The sequence below is a fragment of the Tachysurus fulvidraco genome, chromosome 2 (assembly GCF_022655615.1).
Source record: "Tachysurus fulvidraco isolate hzauxx_2018 chromosome 2, HZAU_PFXX_2.0, whole genome shotgun sequence".
In the NCBI taxonomy this organism is placed as follows: domain Eukaryota; kingdom Metazoa; phylum Chordata; class Actinopteri; order Siluriformes; family Bagridae; genus Tachysurus; species Tachysurus fulvidraco.
This window is the reverse complement of record NC_062519.1, coordinates 1176575-1192758: the sequence shown is the minus strand read 5'-3', so window position 1 is coordinate 1192758 and position 16184 is coordinate 1176575. Positions and strand designations below refer to the sequence as shown.

At 39.6% G+C, this 16184-nt stretch overlaps 1 protein-coding gene across 1 annotated transcript; it reads left to right on the top strand.

Moving 5' to 3' along the window:
- Positions 1-5852: 5852 nt before the first annotated feature.
- smug1 (single-strand-selective monofunctional uracil-DNA glycosylase 1) lies at positions 5853-10504 on the top strand. The gene is made up of 3 exons (XM_027176556.2): positions 5853-5963; positions 8791-9100; positions 9334-10504. The coding sequence occupies exons 1-3, from the start codon at positions 5890-5892 to the stop codon at positions 9859-9861; spliced, it is 912 nt and encodes a 303-aa protein (XP_027032357.2). The 5' UTR covers positions 5853-5889; the 3' UTR covers positions 9862-10504.
- The last annotated feature ends 5680 nt before the right edge of the window (positions 10505-16184 follow it).

The following is a 16184-nucleotide window of genomic DNA, read 5'->3' as shown; positions in this document are numbered from 1 at the left end:
CTAGATAATGGGCGAGTGACGTGACATACGGTGACCCATACACAGAATTTGTTCTCTGCGTTTAACCAATCCGAAGTGCACACACAACAGTGAACACACACACGCACACACCATGAACACACACCCGGAGCAGTTGGCAGCCATTTAATGCTTTTTATGCTTCGGTGCCTTGCTCAAGGGCACCTCAGTCGTGGCCAGCCCGAGACTCGAACCCACAACCTTCAGGTTAGGAGTCAGACTCACTAACCATTAGGCCACGACTCCCCCCACTAGTAATAAAGCATCTGTAAGAAATAAAAAATGTAAACTTGTGCTATATGTGCTATAGCTACCTAGCAATAAATGTTAGCAATAATCTCTATGAATTGCTGGATCGGAAATTGTACCATTTCAAAGCGAAAGACCCTCAAGTGGGTAGTGAAGACAGCTGAGAAGATCATTGGAGTCTCTCTTCCCTCTATCACAGACATTTACACACACTGCATCCGCAAACAGCCTCAGCATTGTGGGTGACCACACACACACACCCCTCACACACACTCTTCAGCCTCCTGCCATCTGGAGAAGGTACAGTACCAAAGCATCCGGGCCCACACAACCTGTGCAATAGTTTCTTCTCCCAAGCCATCAGGCTTCTCAACTAAAACACACACACACACACACACACACACACACACACACACACACACACACACACACACACACACACACACAAACACATGCACACACACGCTTGCATGTTTACTTAATCGCTGTTTTTGCAGATTCTTTAAATTATTGTTTTGCACACAATAAAATCTTGACTTGACTCTTGGATGTTGACACCCATATCACTATAGTGCACTATAGTGACCACTGGTCAGCATTGCTCTGTGCACACCAGAATATTGTACTAATCCTGACTCTCTTGCTCTCTCTCCTGCACTTGGCAATAAAAGCCTCTTGACTCTTGACTTGATCTCCTGTGGTAAATTTCACTAAAAGAAATCTGTTAGTTTTTGCTGGAGGGTTCTTCTGAGGAAGACAAGCCTGTTATTCATGTTCTTGGCTTTGAGAAACTTCCACTGACTCACATGAATTGACATTTCTTAATTAATATCCATAAAAAACCAAAGAAAGCAATAAACAGCCATGACTGCTGCAGAGACATTCTCAAAGGTCAGAAGTCAGACATAAGCTCACTTGACCCTTTAGTTCATGTCACCACCAGATGGGATCTTTCTCTCTCTCTCTCTCTCTCTCTCTCTCTCTCTCTCTCTCTCTCTCTCTCTCTCTCTCTCTCTCTCTCTCTCACTCTCTCTCTCTCTCACACACACACACACACACACACACATTCCTTTTTAACCCTTTAGACCCTTTTCTCATAAACCTATAAAAACATTTATTTAAGCTAGCTAAAGAAGGCTAACGGCTAAAGCTACCATGTGGTTATCGATAGTTTGCTAAAATTATATGATGTTATTGCTAATGTTATCGTGAGCTCTTTTCTCAGCATAGACAGAATATTTAATGCTAGCTGGTTATAATTAGTAAAATGGAGTTTTCCTAGCTAGGAACCTTTTGGTAGTGTTAGCTTCAGCAATATCACAGTGTTAGCTCTCCATGTTTTAGCTTTGTCATGGTTTTGCCATGTTTCAGCCTTTTTATTTACACCACACATATTTAACAGAATTTGTTTTATTTCCTTTTTTAACTTATTTTATTTCACTTCTTTCCTAAACTCCACCCACATCAATACATAGATATTGTAAGCTGTTATTGTCATGTTAAATTAAATACACACTCCAGTTTATTTAGTAGTTATTAGCATGATACTTCATTACTCTATTATTTGTATCAGGAACCTTGACATAGATCTACGTGTAAGGAATCTGAGACTGAAGACCTGTCAGCCAATCAGCAACCAGCAACTTATGACCAATTTGTTTAATGAAACAATATTATTTTGGATTTTCCTTAATCACTGCATTCCATAATTTACTATATTACATTTTACATCCACCCTCCTCTCTCTTCAGGCGGTAATGTGGCACTGAGAGAGAGAGAGAGAGAGAGAGAGCTAGAGAGAGAGAGAGAGAGGGAGAAAGGAAAAAGAGAGAGAGAGGCGAGAGAGAGAGAGAGAGAGAGGGAGAGAGAGGGAAAAGGCAGAGACGCGAGAGAGAGAGAGGGAGAGAGGGGAAAAGAAACGAGCGAGCGCGAGCGCGAGAGAGCAAGAGCCAGAGGCGCTGGCTAGGGGGAAACAGGACGGAGCGAAGAGAACCAGCAAAGCGAGCGAGAAGGCGGCGAGCGCGAGCGAGAGGGCGGGCGGCGCCACCATCCACCATCCTCTCTCTCTCTCTCTCTCTCTCTCTCTCTCTCTGTCTGTCTCTTTTTCGCCATCCACCTCTCTCTCTCTCTCTCTCTCTCTCTCTCTCTCTCTCTACATCTCTCTCTCTCTCATTTTCTCCTCCCATCACTCAGTGTCACTGTAGAGCTGTGACCTTTGACCTCAGGCAGGTTCAGACAGAGGTCAGGCGTGTGTTTGTGCTAGACACTTTTTTTTAACCATTGTTGCCATAGCAACAGAAGCAGACAGCACATAGTGTCAGGGCTCCTGTTGAATGTGGCACTGCAGCGAATGTCTCACTTCCCTCTTTTATTCTCTCTCTCTCTCTCTCTCTCTCTCTCTCTCTCTCTCTCTCTCTCTCTCTCTCTCTCTCTCTCTCATTCTATTCTCCACATACTAACAGGGCAGGAATGTGGACACACACACACACATACACACACATACACACACATACACACACAAAAAGCTCCACACAGGTGACAAATAAAGGTTAGTAATTAATTGATTAACTCTCTAGAACAGCAGCTCTGACAGAAACACAGCTGTAAAACACAGGTTAATAAAAAGCTGTCAATCTTTTTTGTCTTTTTTGTTTTAACTTGAAGAGAGAGAATAAAGTTCAGTTGCTGAGGGATTGAGAGTTTATAGCTGCTACAACGGAAGTGACAACAGGAACCGAATCGTCTCATGGATGCGTAATGGAAGTGTAATAAGATTCTATCTACATAGTGATGAAATGGTGTAGCTTCCTGATCAAAATCAGCTTGTTTTTCTGTGTCTGGTAAATATAACAAGATAAAAATGAGTATTATCAAGCTATTATGTGCAAAAACATTAGCTTAGCTAGCAACCTAAGACACGGCCAGCCTAGCATTCTTCTTCCTGCTAATTGCCTAGTCTCCCTTCATTTCTTTATTATATTTCATTTCTCTTTTCAGACTTTCCAGTGCATTCTTTTCAGTCTCTACATACATCTATCTCTTGTTTTGGACCATTTTCTATTCCTTTTTTTTCCCCTCAAATAATTTCTCACGCTCATTTTCACTCCATTTCTCTTTGTCTGTTTTCTCATTTCTCCCGTTCATCATTCCATCATTTCTTTTCTAAGTATTTCAGGAAACATTAAGCCTGCTGACAGACAATATATAATGATGATGTAACAGCGGAATGCAAAATTATAACATTATCTTTGTTTCTGCTGCATCTTTTACAATGTTTAGATTGCTAAAGTAAGCTGTTGATTTTTCTTGCGAAGCTAGAAGAAGCCTGAGGTCATGTAAAGTGTGGGGTTTTGTCCTGTTGTGTAAAAGGACAGAGTCAGTGCTGTGGTAAAGGTCGACCTTTCCTCTGGAGAGAGCCGGACACAAGGAGGTCACTTATGTGAGCGGTATAGGGGTCAAATAAAAGACACAAGGAGGAGGAGGGTTTTTGACCAAACTGCTGTTTTTATTTCATTATACTCACTCAATAATAATCATCAGTCGCTAACACAGTAGCTCACAGGGGCTCCTGCATGGTCCCATCATGCACCATAGAAGAAAAGACGTCTGTCTAAGTGCCTGCTGAGCAGCACTGCAGCACCACAGGAAAACATGATCTCCCCTTCCTCTTCACCCTGTACACCACAAACCATCAGTACAGGTCAGATCTCTGACACTTTCAGAAGTTTCTGACAACTTTGTGGTGCTCAGGTGCATCAGGGAAGGACCAGAAGAGGAGTTGAAGGACCTAGTCAACAACTTTGTGGAGTGGTGCAGGAAGAACCATTTGCTCCTCTATATAGCCAAATCCAAGGAGATGGTGGTGGATTACAAGAGGAAGAGGACGATGCCATCATCAGTCAGGACATCGAGCTTGTTGACATTTACAGATGCCTTTGTGTCCATCTGAACAAAAGCCTGGACTAAAAGCTCAACTCAGAGTCTGTGTACAAGAAAGACTCTACATTCTGAGGAAACACAGGTTCTTTAATGCTCTCAGCAAGATGTTAGAGATCTTCTACCAGCTATCACCTATGTTATATGAGTATTCAATTATCATATAATTATGACAGAAGTTCATGATCATTGGTTAGGATTATGGGTTTTGATTAAAATAACCTTCTGGTTTAGAATCATCTGGATGTTAGTAGTATTCGACTGTTGATCAAAGTTTGTTTGATTATTATAAGTGTACTATTACTACATTTGCTGAGCCTTTGCATTTTATAATGCTCTTTTGCATATATGTGGAGGTCTGTTTATGCTGACTCCTTAAGCTTACTAAACCTATGAGCTGAACATTGTTATGATCTCAGTCTGTCCCTGTCCAGACTGGGCTTGCACGCACTTGCATATTTTAAGCCTTAGTTTCTCTAGTTCCACTAAAGGTCAGGTTCCCCTTAGACCCTCAATCTCAGATTCAGCAGGTCCGTCCAGCTGGTCGCCTGTTACAGCTGTCTCGCCCTACTCCCTACATGACGCCTGTTTCAGCTGAACTCTTGATTTTCACTTCCTCACACATTGTTGATCAGAGAGCTCAGACTGACGAGGCCTGACAGCACTGAGTCTGGTTACTTTTACTAAGTTTATGATTACAATAAACATCTTTTCTTGTTTACATCCGGCCTACAACATCGCCTACATATGTCCTTTGTGCTAATTCTGGTCTTATTTTAAGGTCCAATGTTTTTTTTAAGCCTTATTTTCTCTAGTTCCACTAAAGGTCAGGTGCTAGAATTAGCACAAAGGACAAAATAAATAAACGTCTTCTAGACTAGTCAAGAAACCATTTCTTTTAAAGCAGATAGCTAAGCTATCCTACACGCTACATAGTAAAACTAGCATAAACATCTTCGAGTTGCATAAATAGCTATTGTCACCTCTTATTTTAATAAGATGCAATAAACAAGCTGTTATATGACTGATGGATTAAATTTATAGTTTATTTAAAAAAACCTTCTCGTCTGATTTTACTGTTTAGATAAAAAGTTGACTCTGTGTGAATCTTGTGTTAATAGGTTTTGTTATGATGTGGTACCTGGAAGCTATAACCGCTTAGCTAGTTTTCCTAGCTAGCCAACGTAGCATAATAATATTAATGAATAGATAATGGTTATCATAGTGATGTCATATGAGACTAATCTGAGTGTATTAGCAGGTATCTAAACTGCTATGTATGTTAGACAACGTTAGATGAACTCATGCTATATGGTGTAGCAGGAGGAAAAGATTTTAAAGTTTGGAAAATAGTTAATGAAGACATTCTGTATTAAACCATGGCACTTTGTGTAAAAAAATATATTTAGCTAATACACTGCTAATACATGTCATGATGTTTATGTATAGAAGGATGTGATGGGATGAAGATGAATTATAGGCTTTTATTTTCAAAAATATGTGTTGAATGTGTTAGTCAGTGTTTTCTGTTAATCATGGTGTGAAATTCCTCAGAGTTTTCTTTCCAAATAAACTGGTACTGGTATAAACTTCGCTTAAAAGTCGAGTTAAAAGACTTGTTTTATGATATAAAATCGTAAAAGAGTCTCACGTGTTAAAAACAACAACAAAACTACACATCCCAGAATGCACCGCGGCTCCACCGTCCCTTTGTTGCCGGAAAGCTGTATGAGAATGCTAGGACACAATGATCTTCCGAGGTAAAAAAAAAACAACATTATTGTGTATTATTTCATTAAAATAAACAAATATATAAAACCGATCGAAAGAGATTAAACTTTGCTTATTTGTTCTGTTTCACTAAATGTCATTAAACGACAGCAAAAAAGCCTCTAATACACGTGTTTTGGCAGGAAGCTTTTGTTATTAACGAGATTAAACATTTATCGGCATAAAGTGTCATTTTTTTGTAGCGAAAGCGATATTTTGTCATGATGTTTGATGTTTGTTGTGCATTTTGTACATTGACATTGTTCCCTTCGTAGGTCTCCGTTAGAGCTGCGTGATGTGACGATAATATCGATATCGTGATCAGTAACACTTACGATACCGGAAGCTTCCTCTCACTGCACATCACTGAGCTCTTAATCCTTTATAAGAATGAGGACAAACCACAGTTAACATCAGTTATAACATATCATATTTATTAGAAATGCCACTGAAAAATAGGCTAAAACAGCAAGTTTTCCAAGGAACGAGGAACTTTTTCTCACCACGGTTTCCGGTGTGATCCGTTAATGAAACCCTTTCAGAAACCAGCAGGCGTCTGGGGAAAATCGTTAGCTCGACTGTCTCAGTTACGATGCAGTGCGACGTCTTATTAATTACCCTACATCTTTTTCCTAGAACAGGAGGACAGGAGCTTTTCCACCGCAAACGTTTAATCCGGTAGCTTTTTTTTAATGTTAACATTTCGTTGTTTTAATCAAAAAGCAAAACAAAAATAAACCTCAAGCGATTCAAATCAATAAACGTGAAATTAAGAAGTTAAACGAAGGATTAGCGTCAGTGCTGATGATTAAACTCGTGGCTGATTTTCTAACTTACAAAATTCATGGTTTATAACAACGACAATATCAGCGTGTAGAACATTAGAGATGGAAATGTACTGACAGGCGAGGAGAAGATGGAAGGAGTATTTTGAGGAGCTGATGAATGAGGGAAAGGTGAATATTGTAGAGCAAGAAATAGGAAAGATTAGAAAGGATGAGGTGAGGAAGGATCTGAGAAGAATTGAGAGAAAAGGCTGTTGGTCCAGATGACATATCGGTGTGGAAGTGTCTAGGAGAAAGAGCAGTGAGGTTTCTATCCTGATTGTTCAACAGGATTTTAGAGAGTGAGAAGATGCCTGAGGAATAGAGACGTGTCCTGGTGCCGATCTTTAAGAACGAGGGTTATGTGCAGAGTTGTAGCAACTACAGAGGTATAAAGTTGATGAGCCACACAATAAAGCTATGGGAAAGACTAGTGGATGGTTGGCTAATAAAGAAAGTGGATATTTGTAAGCAGCAGTATGGCTTAATGCCCAGAAAGAGCACGACTGATGTAGGTTTTGCTCTGGGATTGTTAATGGAAAAGTACAGAGATGATCAGAAGGTGCTGCACTGTGGATTTAGAGAAAGCGTATGACGGGGTGCCGAGAGAGGAGCTGTGGTACTGTGTGAGAATGTCAGGCGTGGCAGAGAATTACATCAGAGTAGAGGTCTTCACGGTTCGAGTATAATAATAGCGGCATCGGGTCTTGGGTAATTTAAAATGAATGTGTTTTTACCGAACGGACCCGAGAAGACCCGAACTACTGTATCTCGTGTGTGTGCCTCGACTCGAGTCCTTTTCCAACCTCTCCTCTGTTTGCCAAGACCGCTTGCGACATCGTGTTGCTTTAATTTTTGTTGAAACGGACCTGTCAATTTCAGGATATAGTAGTAGAGGAGTATGACAGCAGTGAGATGTGCTGTAGGTCAGACAGAGGAGTTCAAGGTGGAGGTGGGGCTACATCAGGGTGTTGGACAGGTGGACAGATGAAGTCAGACAGGAATCACTGTGGACAACGATGATTGCGGATGACATTGTGATCTGTAGTGAGAGTAGAGAGCAGGTGGAGGAACACATGGAAAGGTGGAGGTCTGCTCTGGAAAGAAGAGGAATGAAAGTCAGTCGCAGAAAGACATGTGTATGATTGAGAAGGAGGGAAGTAGAACAGTGAGGTTACAGAGCGCTGAGGTCATGAAGGTGCAGGAGTTTAAGTGTTTGGTGGTCAAACATCCAGTGCAACGGGGAGTGTGGAAAAGAGGTGAAGAGGCGAGTGCAGGTTGGAGTGGGTGGAGAAAAGTGTCAGGAGTGTTGTGTGACAGAAGGGGGTACAAGAAAGCATTTACATTTACATTTACGGTATTTAGCAGACACCCTTATCCAGAGTGACTTACAACTGAGCAACTGAGGGTTAAGGGCCTTGCTCAGGGGCCCAGCAGTGGCAGCTTAGTGGACCTGGGGTTCGAACCCATGACCTTCCGATCAGTAGCCCAACACCTTATCCACTGAGCTACCACATCCACAACAATAAAAAGCAGTGAGAGCAGCTCTGCTGTATGGGTTAGAGACTGTAGCAGCGAGGAAAAGACATGAGGCAGAGATGGAGGTAGTAGAGATGAGGATGTTGAGGTTCTCTGTAGGAGTGACAAGGATGGACAGGATTAGGAAGGAGCACATCACAGGGACAGCTCAGGTTGGCTGTTTTGGGGACAGAGAGACTAGATTGAGATGTTTTGGACATGTACAGAGGAGGGAGATGGTTATATTGGTAGAAGGGTGTTGGAGATGGAGCTGCAAGGAAAAGGACAAAGAGGAGATATATGGATGTGTTAAATGAGGACATGAAGGTAGTCGGTGCAAGAGTTAAGGATGTCGCTGATAGAGTTCGGTGGAATCTGCTGATTCTCTGTGGTGACCCCTAACGGGAAAAGACGAAAGTAGTAGAAGAAGATCAGTGTGTAGGTCCATTTGATAAATAATTGATTTCCGTGTTAGTGCCTGCAGGTTGGATAATGGAGGTTCAACCCAGGAAGAGGAGGAAGAGCATGCTGAGAAGATCATCTCAAACCCAGACGGTCTGTTCCCCAACTGTTCCCAGACGGCGGCTGGTTTTCTTCAGGCTGAGCTGGAACTCAGCGCCCGGCTGCGCACTTTGACCTTTAAGGATCCGGTGCGTTATGTGTACAACCCGCTGGAGTACGCATGGAACACACACCATCTCTTTGTTGAGAAATACTGCCACAGCGGACAGAGCGTCCTGTTCCTGGGGATGAACCCTGGGCCCTTCGGCATGGCGCAGACCGGAGTACGATCAGAGCAGCTCTTACAGATACCAATGAGTCTAATATTTATAATTAACACAATTATCTATACAACATGATGTGGAGACTAAAAAGAAAATCGTTTGTAACGGTAGAATTGATGACATGATGTTTTGATGTTTATTTAACATTTACAGGAGAAGTCTTTAGTGTAAATGGAGGAAATTAATTATTATTTTATTATTCATTCTGTCTCTTTTTTCATTTTCCCTCCCAGGTTCCATTCGGTGAGGTAAAGGCTGTGCGCGACTGGCTGAAGATCTCCGGCGAGGTGGGTCATCCTCCTAACGAGCATCCGAAACGTCCAATCAGAGGCTTTCTCTGCTCTCAGAGTGAAGTGAGCGGCGCTCGGTTCTGGAGTTTCTTCCAGCAGCTCTGTGGAGAACCTGAACGCTTTTTCCGCCACTGTTTTGTCCATAACTTGTGCCCGCTGATGTTTATGAGTGAGACAGGGAGGAATGTGACGCCCCCCGAGATGCCCGCTGAGGACCGAGACGCCCTGTTGGTCCACTGTGATGCCGCGCTGTGCCAGGTGGTACGTGCCCTTGGCGTGTCCATGGTGATCGGTGTGGGCAAGGTGGCAGAGCAGCGAGCACGGCGTGGCCTTGCTGAAGCCGGACTGCAAGTGAAGGTGGAGGGAATCATGCATCCTTCACCCAGGAACCCACTGGCCAATAAGGGCTGGGCTTCTGTGGCTCGAGCCAAATTAGAGCAAATGGGGGTGTTGGGTTTGTTCACAGAGTGACTAAATACTCACAGAATGTTTTTATTTGTAAATATTGTTTTATATAAAGAACACTACACTACACCCAGAGCGCCTTTTACCTCAAATATCATCAATCAGACGAGTCTGTGGCTGGAACTCGCCTCACAATGCAATGCTAATTAGCTAACAGTCAATAGAAGTGTATAGCCTCCAGTTTAGCTTCCCTTTAGTGGTGTGTGTTTATTTTAAAATCACATCATGGTCACAAAAAGAAAGGAAGAAAATACAAACATGAACTCAAATGGAATCATGTGCAATAGAAAGACAGACGAAATAAAAATGACAACAGAACGTTGTAAAGAAAAGAAAAAACGAAAGAAAGAACGAGAAACACATCTTTTCTGTGCTGAATGAATCTGTAAATTTTATATAGAGAAAGTGGGCGGAGTCTTTTCTGTATTGTATTTTCATGTGTCACAGGCTTTTATACTTGTTTTATTAAATCTGGTCCATTAAAAGACGTTTTATTAAAATCCAGTCCGAGCAGATCGGCTAATTACGTTATGATTAGATGAACATTTTTCTGTCATTTAAACGGATCATCAGACGCTGTAATGTTCTGTAAAAATCTTATTTGTCTTAGAACATGTGACTACATTAAAAATGAGTTCTTTTCTCTCCAGTTTTATATTTTTATTTTCATTATTTAAGAAGTGACAATCTATAAATATTTACTGTAAATAAGGATGATTTTTATGTTTCAAAAAGCACGTTTAAAATTAAAATAATAATAATAATAATAATTTCAGTAAAATATAAATAATATTTGAAGAAGAAATATTTGTGGGAATTTTAAAAATATAAATAATAAAAAATAAATTCTTTAGTAATTGTCTTTTCTCCTATTTTCTGATTTTTTATTATTTATTTATATGATTTGTTATAATGTTCTTTTTATTATTTAAATCATAAAGTAAGTGAAACTATGAACTGAGTAACTTACAGCAGTCAGTCGTTCTGATTGATTACAATTACAATAAATCTGTAAATATTTACAATTATTATTTCTATATCATTTCTAGAGCTGTTTCAGAACTGATGCTGAGGTCATTGTGAGATTCTGACGTTAAATGATTTTAATAGATATTTGATTTGGTTTGAATATAAAGAGTGTAGATGAGACTGAACACAGCGCTGAACACCACAGGAGCGACAATTAACCTGATGAACCTCGCTAGCTGCCAGTGGGAGCCGCCGTCTGCTGTGGACACACACATACTTCGTCTGTCTTTCAGCCTCCTGTGTCTTTCTGTGCGTCTCGTGTGTGTGTGTGTGTGTGTGTGTGTGTGTGTGTGTGTGTGTGTGTGTGTGTGTGTGTGTGTGTGTGCGTGTGTGTGTGCAAATCTGTTTGATGTGAATCTGCCTTAAAATAATCATCATTAAAGTTTTATTTTCTGAAATGTTTCTAAATAAATTTCTTCTGCATTCTTCTCTCTTTCTTTCTTTCTTTCTTTGTGTGTGTGTGTGTGTGTGTGTGTGTGTGTGTGTGTGTGTGTGTGTGTGTGTGTGTGTGTGTGTGTGTTTGTCTGTGTGAGTGTGTGTGTGTGTGAGACGGTGACCTCCGAATGACCCAACGCTCTTCAATACTGTGATAAATGAAGGCTCTGGGTTATTAAAGCAGAATTAGAGAGAAAAGCGTGATGAATGGAGCCGGGTAGAGATGGAAAAAAATTAGAGAGAGGGAGAGAGAGGGAGAGAGGGAACAGGGAGAAGGATAGAGATGGATAGAAAAGGATGAGATTATGAAAAGAGAAAACAGAATGAAAGAGGATGAGAGAAATGTGGCTCACACACACACACACACACACACACACACACACACACACACACACACACACACACACACACACACACACACACACACACACAGAAAAAAGACAGCAAGAGTGAGAAGAGTGAGAGGAAATAAAAAAAAGCACAGGGGAATGATGGAGAAATGGCTGAGACTAAATAGAAACTGATAACAAGCGACTGGAAGCGAGAGGAAAACAGATTGAGAGAAATAGAAAGAAGAAAAAAGATGTAATGTGAACTAATGGAACAAATGGTAGAAAAGAGGGAGAGAGACTGAGACGATCAGGAGAGGATTAGAAAATGGATGAGAATGAAATGGAGAGAAGAAAAAACTGAGATGAAAGGAAGACATGAAAAAAATTCGAAAGAAAGAAAATTGTGAGATTGTAAATAAAAAATTATGAGAATTAATGACAAAAAAAATAGAATAAGAAAAGGGAAGGATGTAGTAGAATAAAAGTAGTTCCAGAAAGAATTAAAGTAATAAATTGCAAAAAAAAAGACACAAGTAAAAAAAAGAAAAGAAAAGAAAGAAAGATAGAAAGAAAGAATGAAAGTTAAGAGTGGTGTAGAGAGCATGAGAAAGAAGGAGAGAGGGATGAAGAATTATGATTCTTATTTAAGTGAAAATTTCATACAGAAACAAAATTCAAGTCCACACATAAAAAAGAGAATGTATTATAATAAAGGAAAAAAGTGACTCGAATTACTAATGTAAATGACTGAATAATGAATGTGTCACATTGTTATACTGCAATTCTTTCTTTTTTATTTTTATTTTATTACATTATTTATTATCACTGACTATCACAGCGCTTCTCAGTTCTGGACTCCGATTGGTCATCAGGTGATGATTAACCTCTTGAGACCCGAATGTGCTCATATGAGGACATAACATTTTCTCACAACTTCATTGTCTATATATTGTACCAACCTTATATGAGTATAATGTTAGGTATATAATTCTTTTGCGAAACTGCTTCCTTGAAAACACTGATTAAATTTATAGTTATCAGCCATGAATTAAGAGAAACAGTGGGTAGAAATTGTAATGTACACGACAGTAGCATACGTGTCTCAGGAGGTTAATCTCTCTAACAGCAGATCTGACTGTAGCTCAGGTTTATACATACAGTATTAACGACTCTGCTACATCGCTATAATTTACTTTTTTCATAGAATTTACAATGTCTATTTTATTGGTCAGAAATAATGTAGAATTCTTTAGCGATCCTGTAAAAACTCTGATTTTTTTAAAATATTGTTTTAAAACCAGGAGACAAGAACAAAAATAAATCATGTGAGTAGCCGAGATGGATAATGGATTGCTTCGTGCTTTAAACATAATAAATGTTCCTGCCTTGTTAGATAGAAGATGTATTAGCTGGAGGATGTGTGTGTAATTTCCTTAAGTGTTTTCTTATCAAAAGTGCTGCATGTTCGATAAATTTTACTCCGATGTACATTTATTTATTTAAATTATTTATTTTTTAACAGAAAAGATGTCATTCATCACTTAATGGCTGGTCACACAAAATAGCAGATAAAACGTACAGACAGTAAACACACAGGGGAATAATAATAATAATAATAATAATAATAATAATAATAATAATAATAATAATAATAATAAACAAACTAACTGATTTTTATTTTTAAATTGAACATTTTATTAGAGCTCATTCCATTGATCCTTGTTACTCCGAGATGCAGGGATGGTGCAGAACCTCTTCCTCCCTTCGTGTCCCTTTCTGTTTGTATTAGTGCTTTATTTATTTGCTCAGTGTTAATCACGGTCAGCTCTGTCTTCATTACACTACAACGTGTGACACGATTAGCAGCACAGAAACGCCAGATCCTTGATTACTCCATGCTAATTACCATAAGGTCAAAGGCTTCATGTGTTCATTTCAGCTAATACAACGATTATATCAAATTAAATGACTATATGACACGATCGTGTTGTCTTTCACTAATGTAATCAGTGTGTTTTAAGTCCCTCCAGGATTTCAGTTTTTTTGTGATGGTTTTGTGAGGAATGTTCTTTTAAAATCCCATCAGTCAAGACTGAGAGCTAGAGAGATGATACTCATGTCTCTCACACATGAATTGATGATGAATTTCACTGAAGTGCACATTTTTATGTCATCACATGACGCATCAGAGCACGTTCACCTCACACCTCCAGGGTCGGGGGGTTCGATTCCCACCTCCGCCTTGTGTGTGTGGAGTTTGCATGTTCTCCCCGTGCCTCGGGGGTTTCCTCCGGGTACTCCGGTTTCCTCCCCTGGTCCAAAGACATGCATGGTAGGTTGATCGGCATCTCTGGAAAATTGTCCGTAGTGTGTGAGTGAATGAGAGGGTTGTGATGTGATGTGATGGGTTGGCACTCCGTCCAGGGTGTATCCTGCCTCGATGCCCGATGACGCCGGAGATAGGCACAGGCTCCCCATGACCCGAGAAGTTCGGATAAGCGGTAGAAGATGAATGAATGAATGAATGAATGAATGACGCATCAGGGCCCAAATTTGAGTTTGCATGATTTTGCCTTCATTTCTGCAATCACAAAATTTCTCCATCCTGTAGGGTTGTTTGAAATCAGACTTTTTTCTTGTGTATATTTATTTGATGACATACGATCACTACAGTATAATGACCTAATGTTAACTAGTGTGATAGCGATGTTACAGACAAAAATATCTTAAATAGACTTTTTATTCTCTCTTGCTGACTAGAAGTGAAACAATGACTAAAGTAAAGATCTTTTGTTTTAAATATCATGAATATTCACAACCAATAGTTGAGCTAATGTTAGCTAGTGTGATATCAAACTTGGCTAGAACATGATGTTGGCTAAGCTAATCATATAGCTAGTAGCCCTGTAACTGGCTAGCAGATTATTAGCAGTATTTTAGCCCAAATGTAATCTATATACAGCAAATGAAGCCAAAAGAAGTGCTAGCTGTGACGAATCATACGATCAAGCTGGCAATTGGCCGAATAAGTGTAACTTAGATCAAGGACATTCAGTTTCTTAAATCACACTGGATTTTGTCATTCATTCATTTTCTACTGCTTATCCGAACTTCTCGGGTCTCGGGGAGCCTGTGCCTATCTCAGGCGTCATCGGGCATTGAGACAGGATACACCCTGGACAGAATGCCAACCTACCATGTCTTTGGACCAGGGGAGGAAACCGGAGTACCCGGAGGAAACCCCAGAGGCACGGGGAGAACATGCAAACTCCACACACACAAGGCGGAGGCGGGAATCGAACCCCCGACTCTGGAGGTGTGAGGCGAACTTGATAACCACTAAGCCACCGTGCCCCCTTACTGGATTTTGTAAAAATGATAAATCACACAGCCATGCCAGTTCGCTTATCACAAACGATTAAAACGATCTAAACGATGTTTTATTCAGCGAGTGTGTAATTAGAGATGTGTGTGGACAGAAATGTTCTAAATAGCCACCGAATGTGTAATTTGTCTTTCTTAAAGTGACCTTTGGCTCTTTAATTTTCCTAAAATAAAACTTTTCTTCAGTTTTTATTAGCAATTATTCCATTTTATACAAAAGTATAGGCTAAAGTTAGCTTTTAACATGATAGAGTGTAAATGTAAATTGTAGCTAGCTGACTAGCATTAGACAATGATTTTAAATATGTTTTAAAACTTTATCGTTTAGGACGTTGATTAAAGTTAACAATGAAGATAACAAGATGACAGAACATTTCATTCATTCACACAGTCCTCTCTGTGCTAGACGTCGGGGAATGTTTGTCATCATGCTAGCCAGCTAAGCTAAATATGAGCTAAACCGACAGGAAAGTGATGTGTGTAAATCCTCACTTAACTAACCAGCTGGCTAATAGTGGTTGCTAGCGTGATGCAGAGATAATTCTCTGGTTATATTTATAAATGTTTATAATCTAATAATCATAATCAGAATTCATTCATAATATTAGCTCATGTTCAGCTTGTCAACTAAAAGGAAAATTAGAAAGATTTACAAATATGTGCTGAAATACTGCCTGACTGTCAGGAGCATGTGATGCTAAAGATTGAGAATATGTCTGATCCCCATTTTAATTCTTATTTATATTGATGTTTTAGATAAAGATGTTTACAGTATTTAAAACTTTGCATGCTAACATTTAGCTAAGCTCCTGTTTGCAGTAGACGTGACTCTAACAGCAGCTTTTGAGAACGTGGTTATTAGCATCAGATAAAAAAACTGCTTAAACACCAGGTTATAGTATTAAATTTACATCTTACAGAAACTTGGTCTGATGATGATGATGATGATGATGATGATGATGATGATGATGGACCCCATGTTTTCACCTACTGTATGTTAAACGTATTAGCCTAACAAATAATATTGTAAATATCTTTATTTAACTCCCTTGTAAGTATTACTTGCTCTCGGTTAGATAAAAAGAAAGAAAAAAAAACGAAAATATAAAACAGTGCTAACTTTTAAAAATGTGGAATATATTTTTTACC

Bases quoted from the DNA above. Each gene is read 5' to 3' on its own strand.
- smug1 (XM_027176556.2), top strand. From the start codon at position 5,890: ATGCACCGCGGCTCCACCGTCCCTTTGTTGCCGGAAAGCTGTATGAGA. The intron at 5,964-8,790 runs GTAAAAAAAAAA...TTTCCGTGTTAG, and splicing joins GGACACAATGATCTTCCGAG to TGCCTGCAGGTTGGATAATG. The intron at 9,101-9,333 runs GTACGATCAGAG...TTTCCCTCCCAG, and splicing joins TCGGCATGGCGCAGACCGGA to GTTCCATTCGGTGAGGTAAA.